Source organism: Myodes glareolus, chromosome 10 (assembly GCF_982192425.1).
Source record: "Myodes glareolus chromosome 10, mMyoGla1.1, whole genome shotgun sequence".
Classification (NCBI taxonomy): Eukaryota; Metazoa; Chordata; class Mammalia; order Rodentia; family Cricetidae; genus Myodes; species Myodes glareolus.
Genome location: NC_142035.1, coordinates 17,531,963 through 17,548,780, shown reverse-complemented (window position 1 = coordinate 17,548,780; position 16,818 = coordinate 17,531,963). Strand labels below are relative to the sequence as shown.

Genomic DNA, 16,818 nt, shown 5'->3' with positions numbered 1-16,818 from the left:
AACAGAAATGCAAAATGGCCGTGGCTCTGCTGTTGTGAGGCAGCTGCGGCAAACAAGCAGTTTCATCCAAATGCCTCTCAACATATAATGATGGCCAAGGCCAAGGTATACAGAAGGCACAGACCTCTAGGGCTGAATATTGGGGTTCATCAACATGTTTAGGGTAAAAAAAAATCTCCTAGAGAGTGATGATAGTTGATAGACAAAAGAAGTATCAGAGAGACGGACGGGCATTTTGATGGAGAGGATGGAATGTGTCAAGGTGACACTGAGGTGTGGACAGACAACGTGGAAATCTCAAGAGCTGTGTGACAGCCAGCATGTCTCACCGAGGAGACTGGGATGGACTGAGCCCCCATAGGTGGGTCTGGAAAAGGCCTGGCAAGAAAGAGAACTCAAGGGTGAAAAGGAACGTCTAAAGGGCTTTTCATATAAAAATAAGATCATCTAAGTCATGTAGTAATGAGCTTTATGAATCCTGTCACAGATCAGATAGGTAGAAAGTCTGGGCCAGTGGGATATGGAGGAGACAGTGAAAGGCTGGCCAGATCCAGGGCACCGTTGGTGATGACTCAGGAGTGGATGAGCTGTGGGAGGCCTGAGGAGGCCCGAGGAGGCCTCTCTCTCCTGTCTTTTGTGTATCTCTCATACATCTTGGCTTCTGTCTGTTGGCCTAACATATTCATGTCTGTCAATGAGTAGGTCTCCCTTCCATATGGTCAAGACATTTACTTTTCGCATCTGTTTAATATTCCTGGGAGCAGGGAATTGGAAACCTATTTTCTTTTTCTTTTCTTTCTTTTTTATTTTCCTTTTGTTTTTTTGAGACACGGTTTCTCTGTGTAGCATTGGAGCCTGTTCTTGCACTAACTCTGTATATCAGGCTGGCCTCGAACTCATAGAGATCTGCCTCTGCCTTCTGAGTGCTGGGGTTAAAGGCGTGCACCACCACTGCTGGAAACCTGTTTTCAATAGTGAATCCTATTTGAGTTCACAACCCAACAATTACATTGAATAATGCACTGGTTACAATACACCAGGCACTGTACTGAAACCAATGACAGTGGGGACAAGACATAGCAAATAGAAACCTGTCACAGAACAAAGACATTTTCCAGTGCCCAGTACAGGAAGTGTTCAGAGGAGGCACACACATTATGCCTTAATATATGTCTGCTGACTATTTGAATATCTCTTTCCGACACTTCACTTGCAAGAAATCTTGCTGTCTGCATGCAAGAGAGAAATTATAAATGTTTTCTGATTAGTTCCACTATTCACAGCCCATTCCTAAATCAGCACAGGAAACAGCTAAGCGAAAACTTCTGCCTCTTTCTTCCTTTACAAACAGCCTGTGTCTTATTCTTTCTCCAGCTTTTTTTCTTTTGAGATGTCTAGACAGTTAAAACAAAACCTTCAACAGTGCTAGAAATAACTTGTCCCTAAGGATTTCCCCGTTTCTCCTTTCTTTGCCCAAACTGTGGTACCCTGAGATCTTAAGAAAGGGTCCTCACACAGTGGATAAGATGTCAAAAGGCCTGTGTTGGGCTACAATAGATCACAGGAAGGTTGCTATGGGCACCTCTTGACAGAGCACTGACTCAGCACTGTGTCTGGGGTAGCTCTGCTCTCTCTCCCTGTGCTGTCTTGAAGGCTGTACGTGTCATCATCTGGAAATGCCAAAACTTGTGTGCTATTGGTGAGCGGTAGTTCATTTTATGACTGTCCCTCTCTCCCCATCTCCCTTTCTTCCTCCTTTAGGATTACTACTGACCTCAGCTGGGTCTTGCCATCCCTTCCTGGGATCATTGTAATAATCTACTAACCCAAAGCTGGAAACAAAAGGATTATTTTATATCAAATCCTAGGAAACAATAACTTTTTTTTCTCCCACATTTCCCAAAATCTAACACTTAGAACCTCTCAGAAGGACACCTACAGGATATGATGTTTCCATATCGATTCTTATTGCGGTTTTCATCTTCCTTGGCTGTGTCCCACGAAGCTGTCTGTCCCTCTGGTAAGGCCTACAAGGCAAAGGCAGAATGGTTAGCATAGCCTGAGATGGCAATTGTCCTCAAATGTAGAGGAACCAACAACAGAAAATGGATATTGACTATGATGGGGCACTCAGTACACAGGACTATGTGTCTGTAATGGTGCCTCCTATGAGCTTACATTGCTTGTTCATTGACTCAAAGATTGTTTTATTTTCTTTCTATCATGAACCCACAGTCTAGTCCAGTAGTGAATCATTTCATTCATTCATTCATTTATTAATTCATATACTCAACAGATGCTCATTGATACCCTATTATGTTTTGGGAATTTTTCTAGGTACTTGAACTCTAGAGTATCCAGTGGATTAGGAAATTTAGCAAAGGACAAAACAAATCCAATTTCATATATGAAGATTTAAAGAACAACAGAAGGATAATAGTTTAGAAATTTTCTGTGAAAGACTCACATGCAAATTCATTCCTTGATGGGGTGAAGAAGTCAGGCACATTGAGAAAAGTAGGAAGCACTTTCCAGGCAGGAGGAACAGGTGCAAAGGTCAGAGAGTGACGACATGATCATGTTCATAGGATGAGAGTATGGTAGGACTGTTGGGCGGAGCTACTGCCTGGAAACTTCTAGGGAGGATCTGAGAATCCAAATGACCCCCAAGTATCATAGTTCCTGGTTAATAAAGAATGTTGCTCTAAGTGTGGTAGGGAACCATTAGAGAGCTCTGAGCAAGGAGGTCCCCTAATCTGCTATACAAAGGGCATTCGTGTTCCTGTGGACTGCAGATTCTAAGAAGCCCAGATAAGAAACAGGGAAATTGGTTATGAATTTATTGTAATCAAACCTTGTAATGGTCCTTGGACTGTTGGGGAAGGTAGTCGTAGTGGCTATGAGAGAAGCAATTATTTTGTGGTTGTTCAGGTGAGCATGTCAGACTTAGGTCACCTCAGAAGGAGACCCAGAGATAAGGCTTTGGGTACAAGTGACTGGGTTTGGAGGCAATCAAAGAGAATGAGAGGAGAAAGGGGGAATTAGACAGTCAAGGGAATGAAGCTGACAGGGAAGATTGTCACTGTGCCACCAAGTCAAACTAGGGCTCAATAATTCATGAATACATCTCATGTCCAGGGCTCTTGCATGAGAGGAGAAGGGGAGAGCTGGAAGGGAGATGGAACGCTTGCCAATTACTTCTCTTCTACTGTTGTTGGAGAATAAGTGTCAGAAAACCCTCATGTTTATGCCTTGCTCTGTAGGTGGTGTGGCTATTCTTTAGTCTCAAGGAAGCCCTCGGGTAACGAAACATAGATGCTGACTAGAGAAAACTGTCAGGTTGGTGTGCAGAGAACCATGAGGGGATGGATTTGCAGAGGGCACTAATGCAAGGAATTTAGACAGGAACTGTGAAAGAAAGAAGAATGTATGCTGACCTCTAGGTCAATGGTTTGAAGAACCAGAGAAATGTCATTTACTGAAATGGAGAAATCTAAGGGAGAAACATTATTGATTGGGTGGGAAGTAAGCATTGCATTTTGGGTATATAATATACTTAGAAGGTTCCTAACTAGTGGGCACTGTGTATTTTAATGTGTTGAAGTTAGTAAAAATAATAGTAATAATGGCACCCAAGTTTGAGATGTCTGTAAGACACCTAAGCTAAGCTGTTGATCAGGAAGTTTGATGCAGAGCTTCAGAGTTTAAAGGCAGGGAGGAGGTAGAAGCCAGCCATCAGTTTAAGAGGGAGGCAAGTACCTAAGTGACAGCCAAGGGAAAGCCCATGTGGATGGTTTGCAAGAGCTAAGGGCCAAGAGGTCTAGAACAAAGGGAAGATGCCATCAGTTCCATCAGAGGGGATAAACAAGCATTTATAAAGTGGGAACAGCTTTAGCAAGCCTGCAGCATCATGCAGGACAAACCATATTTTGGTGAGTGTCTCTATCCTTCCCTACAGAAGGACAGGCTGAATGTCCTGCCCATGGTCCTGATATTACTTATAATACCAGATTTGGTCTGCACAGTGGAGGAAGAGACATTTGCTCATCTTTACACATTAGCCTTCACCTTGCCCTTCTACTCCTCACTAGGTCCATCCTATGCAAGACCAAGTCCTCATCAATTGGTCAGAAATTCAGTCACTCAGAAGACCATGATCTCAGAGGCAGGCATGGTCACTGCATATGCAAAAGCAGTGCTCGTGCACAGTGAACCCTTTCTTACTTCTAGTCTCACATGTGCTTCACCAGCTTTTGGTTTCCCATAGCAAAGGTTATTTTCAAGACTTACCTGTGAAAATCTGGATGCACATTTGACTCACACCTAGTCCTCTGGTTATAGACGAAAAACAATCACAGACAAATGCATGTATTCCAATAAATGTTTATTTACAAACTTAGGTGTTCGTAACTATGTGTTTAGCTTGTGTCTATGGTTTGCAGGAATTTTTTTTCTAGCATGATCATCGGCTTCATCTAGGCAGTAGTTGGATGTGTAGAACTGGTGTCCATTCTGTCTCCAATTCTTCCCATAGTCACTGAAAGGCACAAATGAGAGGGCTTTGCCTTGGTTTCCTGGCTAAGATACACGCTTTAATTTGGCTTTATGGTATCTTTTTTTAAAAGCTATTATTGGCTCAGAATGTCATTCTTTGTGTGCCTCACACTCTTAGATAGGCATCTCAGGGGGGAAACAAAACAAATTCTGGCCTCTGGGTACCAAGCATCCCTGTAACTATATATCCCTTGGTTTAGGCTATCTTTAGACTACGGATGCTTCGTGTTCCTGTGCCTAACTCAGCTTCCAACCTCATCCTACCTTCTAACTGGGCAGCCCCACTTCTGTCAGTCAGTCTGCCAGGCGTATTACTGTGTGTCAGAGTCTTAGTGACAGTTTTGTCTTTCTTGATATTTGGGATAATCTTTGGGGAGCAGATTTTCTACTTGGAACTCTCTGTGATAAAACTGAACTTTTCATTCCAACATGGCAGTGGGGCAAAATATTTTCACATGAATCTTATGGGAAAACATGTTTAGTATCTGCTGTGTGTCAGAATTTAGGTTTCAGTTAGCTTACAGTCTCTTTAGGGTAACGCTGGCATTACTTGTGTATGGTTTTAGGCTCTTGATGCTAAAGACTTACTCCAGATCAGATAGGTCACTGTCTGTGATAAAATGTGGCCATAGGCCATGATCAAAGCTCCTATGAGATTTCACTGTTGAAATGGCAAGTTTCCCTGCAGAGATAATTTACCTTTGGATTTCATGGCTTTGGTTTTGTTCCCTCCAATTCATCCTCCATTGTAATCAGGGTGATTTTTATAAATGGTGAACAAGACCCAGTTACTCCTTTTTTATTGGAATTTATTGAGTAAATTCCAAATTCATAAAAAGGCCTTTATGACTTCATCCCAAATGGTCTTTAAGTCTTATTTTGGCCATGTACAAAGTCCTTTAGATTTCTGAGACTTTACACATGTTCTTTTGACTTGAAATTCCCTTCCACTCGAGGTTCCTGTAAAATCCCTAAGTATCTTTCGAAACACATCCAAGCTTCTTCTCCCTTGTGTGGTCTTTATACTCACCCTTCCCTACTACATTCAGCTAGAGCCAGTCACTTTTATATATGGACTTTCATATGGACATCGCTACATCTGATAACCTAAAATCCTACCTTCCAAAGTGGCCATGGGCTTCTTCAGAGAAAGGAGAACACCACATTTATAACCCCATTTCCAGGGCCCACTACTAGCACTGTACTTCACACTATGAGAATGACAAGCTTGGAATGAATAAAATGACTAATAAATGGGTGGCTTCTGTGTCTGTGGATGACAAAGATCTTAGAATTGCAGAGTCATCTGTGACCTTGAAAACTGTCCTACTTACTGTGGCCTTCAAGCAGCTCATCATCTGATTCACAATGTCAATCCCTGGAACACCCTCAGTGACAGATTGCTCACTGTTCCACAGTTTCCTGTCTGTCCTTAAACAGCATCGCTGGCTGGATTTCTTCTTGCTCTGGCCCTGCGCTTTGCCTTGGCCTGCCTCCATGGACCCAGTAGAATGAGCATGGTCCCTCTGTATTTTAACACTGCAGACATCCAGTGAAAGTCCATCTTGACAAACCTAGAGGTCTTAATGGTGGACTAACACCAAAACCATGGCCTTGGAGAGAAGCCAAGGCAGCCCTATACTGATGTGGGATTCCCCTCTGTATGTTGTGAATACCATTGGTTAATAAAAAAAAAAAACTGTCTTGGGCCTGCGCAAAGCAGAATAGAGTTAAGCAGAGAAAACTAAATTGAATGCTGGGAGAAAGAAGGTGGTGTCAGTGAGAAGCCATGGAACTGCCAGAGGAGAAAGATGTGAGTTCCAGCTGGAACCTTGCTGGTAGGCCACGAGCCTTGCAATAAAATATAAAATAACAGAAATGGGTTAATTTAATATGTAAGAGCTTGTTAGGAATACACTAGAGTAATAGACCAGGCAATAATTTAATTAATAGAGTTTCTGTACGGTTATTTTGGGCCTGAGCAGTCGGGAACAAACAAGCGGTCTTCCTACTACACTATTTCAGAGAAATCCTACACCCAACTTAACAGTTGTAATGATTGAGGGCTACTTCCCCTTGGGGATACACATAGGCACTCACTGCAGCTCCAGGACCTTTGTCTCCCCCTAGTGAGGCTGAGAGACACCAGGAGTAGGGTGTGGGGATGGGTATGAATTTGTGACAATGTTGACAAATACAGGTGTTCCTAATAGAACCAAGGAGGGGAGGTGGTAATGATCCCTAATTGGCAGACTTTGATCACCCATATGTTTCCCCTTTTAGGTAGTTGCAGCCTAATAGAGGATAATCTCTTCAAGAAAACAAATCTGAGGGGTAAGAGCATGAAAGGGAGATTTATCTCGTCTTCAAAGTGAAGGAGCCAGGGGCATTATTTTTACATTAGTGGCTAGTTACAGTAGATTGACCAGGGAATGGTGGCAGTCATTAGGAGCTAATCACATTCTTTTGAAACCAAAATTGCCACCTCATTATACTCCTCTATTATCAATCTCTGGTTCCCTTTTCTTGTTCTTTCTTCTTAAAGTGTGAAGCCCTGTTTTTGCATTCCCCTCTGAGTGTGGCAAGGTTCCCCACTCTTCCCTAGTGTTCCGTTCTAAAGGCAGTCCTTATTTTTTTGTTCAAAAGATATGTTTGGGGATGTCCTTGTTCCTGGAGAGCTGAGCCTTTGTATTCATTAAATCCTCAAAAGTCAGATTTGAAAAGGTCTTTTTAAATAATAAAAAAAAGAAGTTGATTATTGTGTCATCTAGGAAAGTGAGGTCTGGAAGCAGGAAAACAGCTCCTCAGAACACAGGAGACTATGTTCCTCTTTCCGGTACCTCTTTCCACGGTAGTCATCTGAGGCTAGATTCCATACTAGGTTCTAGAAATGATGGCAGTAGATGTGACAGATACTATTTTCTGAACCACTTTACGGTGGGGAGAGGCAGATGACATACCAACAAACAAGTGATTACAGTTTTTAATGTGCACTTTGAAGTAGAGTGCACAGGGAGACAGCAACTAGGGACAAAGAGCAATTCAGGAAGAGAGGTTTGGGCAGGCTATGTGAAAAGGTAACATTTGGGAAGGAGAAAAACAGACCTTGGTACTGGCAAATTGGCCTGACATGCACAGCTGAACCCCAGGACTCTCCTACTGAGCATAAAAATTTCATAGAAACCAGTCTGAGACGAGAGCCCTTCTGAGAGTCATGATGGGAAGGGACAATTGCAAGACCTTTCTTCAGTCACATCTGAACAGAGACAGAAATATGAGCATTGTTCATGACCACAAAGAAAATGGCTAAACATCCCTGAATCCCAGCTGACAGGAATGCCCACGGCCTCTTCACCAGCGATATTCTTCTCTGAGTTAAGATTTATCAAGCTGCCCAACAATACCATATCTGGCATCCACCTGTTCCAGGTGGAGGGAAAGCAAATGCAGAGGTCTTGAGATGGAATGAGCTCATGGTATTCTAGAACTTGAGGGAGGGTCCCCAGAGCAGAAAGAATAAAAGGTATACATTATGTGTATCAGTGGCACATAGATGTAGATATAGTTTTCCTGTCCCACAGCCACTCTTAAATAATCACTTGGAGGCTTAATATTAATCACAAGTGCTTGTTCAATACCTCAGGCTTATTATTAACTGCTCTTACATTTTAAGTTAACCCATATTCTTTTCCTTTATTAACATGACATGTTCATCTCCTGCTCCCTCTGTATCTGTATGGCAACTCCAGACTCCACCTTTTTTCCTTCCAGTATTCTTCTAGTTTGGTTCTCCTTCCTAACCTTATTCTGTTCAGCTATTAGCCAGTCAGCTTCTTTATTGCACCAATCACAGTGACATATATTCCCACAGTGTAAAGGAATATTCCACAGCACATAGGTGTGACTCAGTGAAGATCCTACAGATCACAGATAGTGATCTTTATTCACAGATATGAGTTTTATTCAAAGTCAATAGGAATGCTTTGGGAACATTTGATGAGGAGGAAGCATAGCCATTGTACATTATGATAAACAGCAGAAAGTATTTGTTACCTAATTCCCCCTTTCACCTTTGTTAATTGGCCTGATAGATGTCATGAATTAATGGTTGTTTTTGCCCACTCCAAGCACTCTTCTTATGTCTGTTATTCACCTGCCAAGCCACAGTGTCAATGGGAGACTCAGACCATATGATCACAGATCATTCCTTCTTAGGCTCTGTTGTGCCAACTTAGTCCCCAAGGCTGAGTAACCTGCCTCTGTTTCCCTACTTAGTTACTTAGTTCGTTATTTCCCTGTTAGAAATAAGAATCATGCCTATTTCCTTTTCTTCTACTAGCTACGAAGGGCCTTTATAACACTTTTAATTCTTCTTTGGATCCAAGCCCCAAATAGTGAGACTTCAGAGCATAGTTTCTGAGAACAACTCATCACCTGCGCTGATGCGTGCCAGTCCACTTCATTTTCCTGCAGCCCCACTAACCTAGCAGCTCTGTCAGCAGTGGTACCTCCCTTCATTCCCCTTGACTTGACTGTATCCCTGGAGATAATTGGATGTGAAATGCCCTGAGGTGCAGCAAAACCAGGCCCCAGGATTGCTGATCAGCCAGTTCCTGGATGATGCTTCAGGGCACAGCCAAGAGTCTGCCTCCACCATAATCAGTTCAACCCACCAGGATTTCTCCCTGTTCCCACTGTATTCTATGGAAGGAAACTTCCAGAGAGTCCTCACCAAGGAGGAGCCATTTTAGTAGGGCCTGTCATTTGCTTTTCTTGTTAAGAAATACTTTGAGCAAGGCAACTGTGCACGTGAATGGGGGAAAGGCAGAAAGGCAAGCTGACTACAGGGCTTGAATATTTTTACTGGAAGTCATTTTGCCATCTGAGACTCAGTGATGTAGTACACCTTTCAGGTGAGAGGAGGGGAGGGAAAAAAACCGCAGTGGGAGCAGGAAGAGAGTTTCAATATTTCCCTCCTAGGGATCCTGATTATGTTGGTGTTCTGTGCATTTGTTAAAACTTAGCATGAGGCATGCTCAAAATTAATATAGAAGTTATTTAGTATAAAAAAATGAAGAGGCATGTTCCACAGAGCTTTGTGATCATGAGGCAAAGCCCACAGCATCTGGACCAATGCCTGAGGTATAAGGTGTTCACCAACTCTCCATCTTCCTCCACACAAAGCCTTCATAGCTTATCCACAGAATTTACCACCTGCCCCGTAAGAAACATCCAACTGATTGGCATAAGCATATGAGCGGGGACTCCTGGCAACACTTGTCTCAGATTATCTCAGATCAAAGGGATTCTTGGAATATAGGTTCTCAGGTTTAAAATGGGGGCGTTTCTAGGAAGTCAGGATGGGTTATTTTTCAGGCAAAATACAGAATTCATATAGTAGGGAATTCCATCGGAGTCTAAGGTTTAGTCCTATTCATGGACTCACTTAATATTCAATTCATTGAAGTCTGTGGGGGGACTTACTAGATAATAAGGGCAACCATGGCCAGCTGTGCAGGTGGGAGACAATACAAGAGTCCTAGATCTAAGGAAGCACTGTGTGCACGACAGACAGTATAGTTTTCTATGTATCTGTATTATGAATGTCTCTTGGAAGGTGACAGTTAAGTATCTTGAGGCAGCTACACCTTCTGCCGTTTCTCTCTGAGGTGCTGTGTAAGTTAGTGTGGCCTTGGCAGAGGCTAAGCTTTCAACAAACGCTACCTATTCTGTGCTGCAAAGCAGATTGCCTTTGGGATTATAAATGTGGATGGAGAAGGCAGGAAGGGAAGACTAATGACATCTACTCAAAATGGCATCAGGAGAGTAAATATTATTGCATACCATGTCACTAAATAGACGGTAATTTATGAATTCTGCTGGTGAAGCAAAGTAGAAAATCAGATTGCTGCAAGGTGTAGGTATTTATCTGTCATGGGAACTTGGATCAAGTCAGAAGAGTTGATCATGTGTCTATGTGTAGAGTCATAAAACACTCTTTAAAGGGCCCAATCACAGCCTGCACTTAGGAGACTGAGGCAAGGAGGATCAAGAGTTCGAGGCCAGCCTGGGTTATACAGTCGGATCCAACCTTATAGTCATAGAAAAAGAAAAAGGCTAGGGAGACAGCTCATTTATTTGGTAGAGTGATTGCTGGACAAACATGGTGACCCAAGTTCAGCCCTCAGAGTCCATATGAAAAAAAAGCTGTCCATGGTAGTTTGTTACCCCAGTGCTGGACTGACAGAGACAAATGGATCTCTGGGGCTTGCTGGTCAACCTAAAAAATGCAATCAGTGAGTTCCAGACTGGTGAAAAACCCCATCTCAAAAAAGAAGATGGAAGTATATCCTGTGGAATGATGCCCAAGAGGTCGACCTTTGGCTTTCATATGCTTGCATGGACATGCACATATATGTGTGCCTGTTTACATATACACATACAAACACACACACACACACACACACACACACACACACACACACACACACACACCAAAGTTAAAAAAATAAGCAAACAAACCACAGATTGTTTCCAGATGACCATTTTTATGTCAGTGGCTCTCAAACTTGGTGGCTATCCAATTTTCCTAAGGATAAATACAGAGCCTCATAGATGTTAGGTTTAAAAGACACTCTCGACAAATGGCTATGTGTGATACATATTAGCATACCAAAGCCCATGCTGGCCTCCAGGCTTTCTCAGCATCATGGATGCAAAGTCTAGCCTGGCATCCTGGCTCCTCCTAGCTCTTTGTGCCCCATCCCCTACTCTAAACTTCTCCAGCTCATGGCTTTCCTTTCTCCAGCTTCTCATTGTTACAGAGCTCCTGAATTTCAGCAACAAGCACTCTATTTCTTTTTCTGTCTTCCTCTCTTGGCCCCCTCCCTCTTGGTCATTTCTTTCTCCCATGCTCCCACCGTCTCCTCTCTTATGACCTCGTTCACTCTGCTGGCCATGCTCAGTGCACTACTTTTTTTCCTTGCTTTGGATTCCTCTGGATTTACACTCCCTCATATCAACAATACCCCCCCCCCCCGCAACTATACCATGCCCTCAGATTATACAGTAGCTGTCTGGCACCAATGACCCTAAGCCTCGATGCCCTTTCTTAACTCTCCAGCTGTGTCTGACATACTTCAAAGCTGGAGAACTGCTGTTGTAGGCAGCAAGGCAGAGGCACATAGCAAATGCCCTGGGGGAGACTCAGCCTCAAAGTTCAAGGCTGATGCTTCGCACATCCCCAGGGACCACCCACACAGGTGAGAGGCTTTCTATGTTGGCTTCTTTCTATAAGACATATTGCCTTTTTCTTGAGGTGAGCTATTCTTTTAAAAATAGATTCTTATGTTTAATTGACACATACTAATTGTGTATATCTATGGGGTATCCTCTGGCAGCTCTCAATACCTCTATACAATACATAATGATCAGATTGGGTAATTAGCATATCTGTCACCTCAGACAGACGTCATTTCTTTGTGTTGGGAATATTCAAAACTTCCGGCAGCTATTCTGAAATATACAATCAAGTGTTGTCAACGCAGTCACACTACTTTTGATTTTAAAGCTGTTCTTCCTTTCCAACTTGTGCCCAAGTACCCACAAGCCATTGTTTCTCTACCCTGCCCTCCTCCAAACTCTGCCCAGGTCCTAGTGACCACTGCTCTAGTCTCTGCTTCTTTAAAGCCAGTATTTTCATTTCCACATTTAAGTGAAACCGTGTGTCATCTGTCTTTCCATGCCTGACTTATTTCACTTAACATAATGGTCTCTTGTTCATCCATAATGCTGCAAATGACAGTCTCATTTTTATGGATGAATATTTCATTGAGTATGCATACTACATTTTCTTTACCATCCATCTGCCAATGGACCACTCGGGTGATTCTGTATCTTGGCTTTTGTGAGTTAAGATGTCTGCTCTAAATACTGATTTAAACTCCTTTGAGGTATAACTTAATTGTTATATTGCTCTATTTAATTGTTCTATTTCTAGTTATTTGAAGACCCTCTGTACTGTTTTCCACGATGGCTGTGCTTATTACAAGCCCATCAACAATATGTGATTTCCCCTACCTCTTGATCCTCTACTAGCATTTATTTCCTGCCTTAAAAATAAAAATTTATCTGTATGAATATTTCTCCTGTGTGTATGCATAACATTTGTGTGTCCGGTACCCTCAGAGGTCAGAAGAGGGCATCAGAGTTCTGGAGCTGGAGGTATGGATGGTTGCTGGGTTGTTACATGGGGTCTAGGGAATTTATCCTTAGTCCTCTGCAAGAACAGTACGTGTTCCTAACCACCAGACATCTCTCCTCCTCTCTATTTCCTGCCATTCTGACAACAGCTATTCTAACTAGGGTGGGCTCATAGCTCATTTCAGTTTTGATTTGCATTTTGGATAAAATTATTGCTAATCGCTTAAAATTTTTTAACCAGCACTTCCTAATTAAATATGTTATTTTCATATGTTAATTAAGTATGTTATTTTCCAGATGTTTTAGGGAAGAAAAAAAGGGAAGGCTTAGTCCTTATTTTCAAGCCCATTGGAAAAGCTTGCACTAGGATCTCCTTCTCCCTTCCAGCTCTGAGCTGGGAACTGTTTCTACAGCCTCATTCCCAAGCCCATGGTCTTAGCTATACATACCACACATAAGCCTCTAAGAGGTTCTTTCTGGGCCAATGATTCTTTCCTAAACTTCAGTGTTAGAAGGGATGAATTGTTGAAGATCCTGATTACGACCTTGGTGGTGGGAGCAAGAATGAGAGCTTGGTGGTTAAGAGCACTTATTCCAGATGAAGGTTCTAAGGTGGTATGCAAAATCTTCATCAGTATGGTTATGGGCCAAGGCCTGTTCAGGCACCCTCTCCTCTGCTGCCCAGGGAACAATCTGGGGACCTCTCCTTGGGCCTGGGAACCCCTCCAGAATCAAGTCTCTTGCAAACCCTAAAATGGCTCCCTTAGTTGAGATATATACCTCCCTGCTCCCATATCCATCCTTCATCCCTCCCTCCCATCCCATTCCCCCAAGCCATCCCCAATCCTCCCCCTCTCCCTTCTCTAACCATCTCACCTTACTTCCACCCCCAATCCCCGTGCAACCAAGTTTGCCTGGCAATTTTGTCTACTTCCAATATCCAGTAGGATAACTATATGATTTTCTTCAGGTTCACCTTCTTATTTAGCTTCTCTAGGATCACGAATTATAGGCTCAAAGACCTTTAACTATGGCTAGAATCCACTTATGAGTGAGTACATACCATATTCCTCTTTTTGGGTCTGGGTTACCTCACTCAGTAAAGCGTTTTCTATTTCTATCCATTTGCATGAAAAATTCAAGATGTCATTGTTTTTTTACCGCTGAGTAAAACTCTAATGTGTATATATTCCACACCTTTTTTAACCATTCTTCTATTGAGGGGCACCTAGGTTGTTTAAGCAAATATTTTTAAAGTATCACTCTGTCTCTCTGTAAGTGTGTGCTGTGTGTGTGTGTGTACATGTGTGTGTGTGCATTCACATGCCAGGGCACAACATGTCAAGATCAGAAGACAACCTTGGGGGTCAACCCTCACCTTTTACCTTGTCTGAGAAGTGGTCTTCTGTTGTTCACCACTGCAAGTGCCAGGATAGCTGACCCAAGAGCGTCCAGGGATTCTCTTGCCTCCACCTTCCCCTCTGCATAAGCGTACTGTGTGTATCTATGTGTATATCACTGCATCCAGCTTTGTGTGAGTTCTGGGCATCCAAACTGAGGTTCTCACACTTCCCCGGCAAATGCTTTTACCCACTGAGCCATCTTCTCAGTCATGCACACTTTGAGGTCTACATCAAAACTTCAGAGTCTGCCTGTTAGCAAACTACTCATGTAGCAAACCGTCAGTTAGCTACAGCTACATAATAACCAGCAACAAAATTCAGAGATGCAAGCCTTTTATAGCATTCATCTGGGATTCCAACTCAGCAGAATTCTATTATACATTCACCGTCCTGGGGCTCTGCTCAAGGCCAGGCACATTGACTGGGATGGCCATGTTCTATGTGCCTCTTATCTGCTTCCCGCGACCTAGCCTGGGCATATGGTTCTCATGGTGATGGCAGGTACATGAGAGACAGCGTTTGAGTAGCCTTTGCTTGAAAGAAGCATGCACACAGCATCCTGTGAGCAAACTGAACTCTTTGAAATACTTAGGATCAGGAGCAGTGATTCTTCCTCTTCGTAAAGGCCTGTCGTCAATTTTCAAAAAAAAAAAAAAATTAGTTTACTCATCCTACCAATGGTGTCTGATTCACCTGCTAATATCTAATCTCAAAGTCACCTGCATCACTCATTTCACTTAGAAGATACACAAACATGCCGAACAAGCTAAACAGTCACTGCGTAGAACTTTTTTGAGATTTTATTTTAATTGCAGCTTTTCCCCCTTCACTTTCCTCCCTCTAAATCCTTCCATATACCCCTCCTCACTCCTTCAGTTACATGACCTCTTTTTTCATCAGTTGTGTGTGTATATACATACATACATACACACATTTATGTATAGAGACATATATTTCAACATATAACCTGCATGTACTGGCTTTTTGGGATCCTAGTTTGTTTGGATGCTCACCTTCCTAGACCTGGAGGGAGGGTGGAGGAACTTAAACTTCCCACAGGCCAGGAAACCCTGACTGCTCTTAGGACTGGAGAGGGAGGAGGAGAGGGAGTGGGGGGAATGGGAGGGTATTGGGAGGAGGGGAGGAAGTGGAAATATTTATAAATAAATAAATAAATAAATAAATTTAAAAAACATAAAAAAAGAGTACTTACTCCGAGTTCAGTTTCTTACACTAAAGTCAGGGAACCACCTATAACCGCAGCTCCAAGGGATCTGATGCCCTCTTCTGGCCTCTACAGGCACTGTACAAACACACAGATACAGACAGACACAGACATAGATAACACCGACACAGACAAACACAGACACACAGAGACACACGGACACACACACACACACACACACACACACTCTCTCTCTCTCACACACACACACTGTATATAGTTTCCTCCATATTCCACTTTGCCTCAGCCCAATGGCACATCTTTCGCAACACATCTTATTTTATCTTAGTAACAGGCAACACAACCAAAATAAATCTTAACAATGCCAATAACAGCTCCCTGCTTTTGGCCTTCGCTACCTTCACTCATGTGCCTGAAAAGCAGTGGATCACAGCCTGTAAGTCATGACCCACATGGGAGGGGATTGAATGACTCCTCCACAGGGTCTGCAAATCAGATATTCTGCATATCAGATATTTACATTGTGATCCATAACAACAGCAAAATTATAGCTATGAAGTAGCAACAAAAATCAGTTTATGGTTGGGGGTTCACCACAGCATGAGTAACTGTATTGAAAGGTAACACATTAGGAAGGCTTAGAACCACTGCTTAAAACATTTTAGCTGAAGTTAAGCTATGGAATTCCCTTCTGTGGTGAGGACATGAGCTTTCTTAACACAGGGTCTTCATTTCTTTTATTTAATTTTCTCCAGTGCCTGAAATAGTTTAAAGCACACCGCGGGTACTTAGCTGGTGTGTCTGACCAAATCAGTGATTAGAAAAAGCCCTATACTGTTAGACTAAAAAGTAGCTGCAAACTCAACCCCCAGTCATTTCACAGAAGGTGAAACTGGGATTCACCCAGCGAAAAGTCTTGTCTAAGATTACTCAGAATCTTGGGATCTGGGTGAGAACTAGGTCTTGATTCTTGGTTCAACAACTTTCTACTGAATCCTGAGGATCACTCATTCAGTTGGGAGGGTTTCTGTATCAAACATAAACAAATGCTGTTGGTTGTATTCTGATCAATATTGTAAATGATAAAAATAGGCCAAAAGGATTGAGTTAATAGTGTCACCTACTTGAGATCTTTCTCAAGTTTGATACCACATGGTTCAATACCCTTTGGCCACTTCCAGGAACTGGTCCACTTTCTTCCTTTTTGAACCCTGCCAGAACAGTGAGATAAACAGGTGGGAGCCTTGCTTTTTTCTTTGGGCCATGATGATTTTGCAGAATAGAAAAATGGCCATGTTTTCTCATTTATGATTTGAGCATCTGCCGCTAATTTCTCATGCTTGTACCCAGAACCCCTCTTATCTATAAATCAAGGAACTGGGCTAGAGTCCCTGTAGGAACAGGATGTTCTGGTAATCTGTTACCAGCTGAGGGGTGTTCACTGTCTTGCCCAGGAAGCTTCCACTGCCGTGG

At 42.7% G+C, this 16,818-nt stretch overlaps 1 protein-coding gene across 12 annotated transcripts in view; it reads right to left on the bottom strand.

Moving 5' to 3' along the window:
- Positions 1 to 16,818, bottom strand: part of Ptprt (protein tyrosine phosphatase receptor type T) — a 1,106,759-nt gene that overhangs the window by 62,436 nt on the left and 1,027,505 nt on the right. For all 12 annotated transcript variants that reach the window (XM_085697063.2, XM_085697062.2, XM_085697064.2 and 9 more), the window contains one exon: positions 1,940 to 2,027. In XM_085697063.2, coding sequence (XP_085553189.2) covers positions 1,940 to 2,027 — 88 coding nt within the window. The remainder of the gene's footprint in view (positions 1 to 1,939; positions 2,028 to 16,818) is intronic.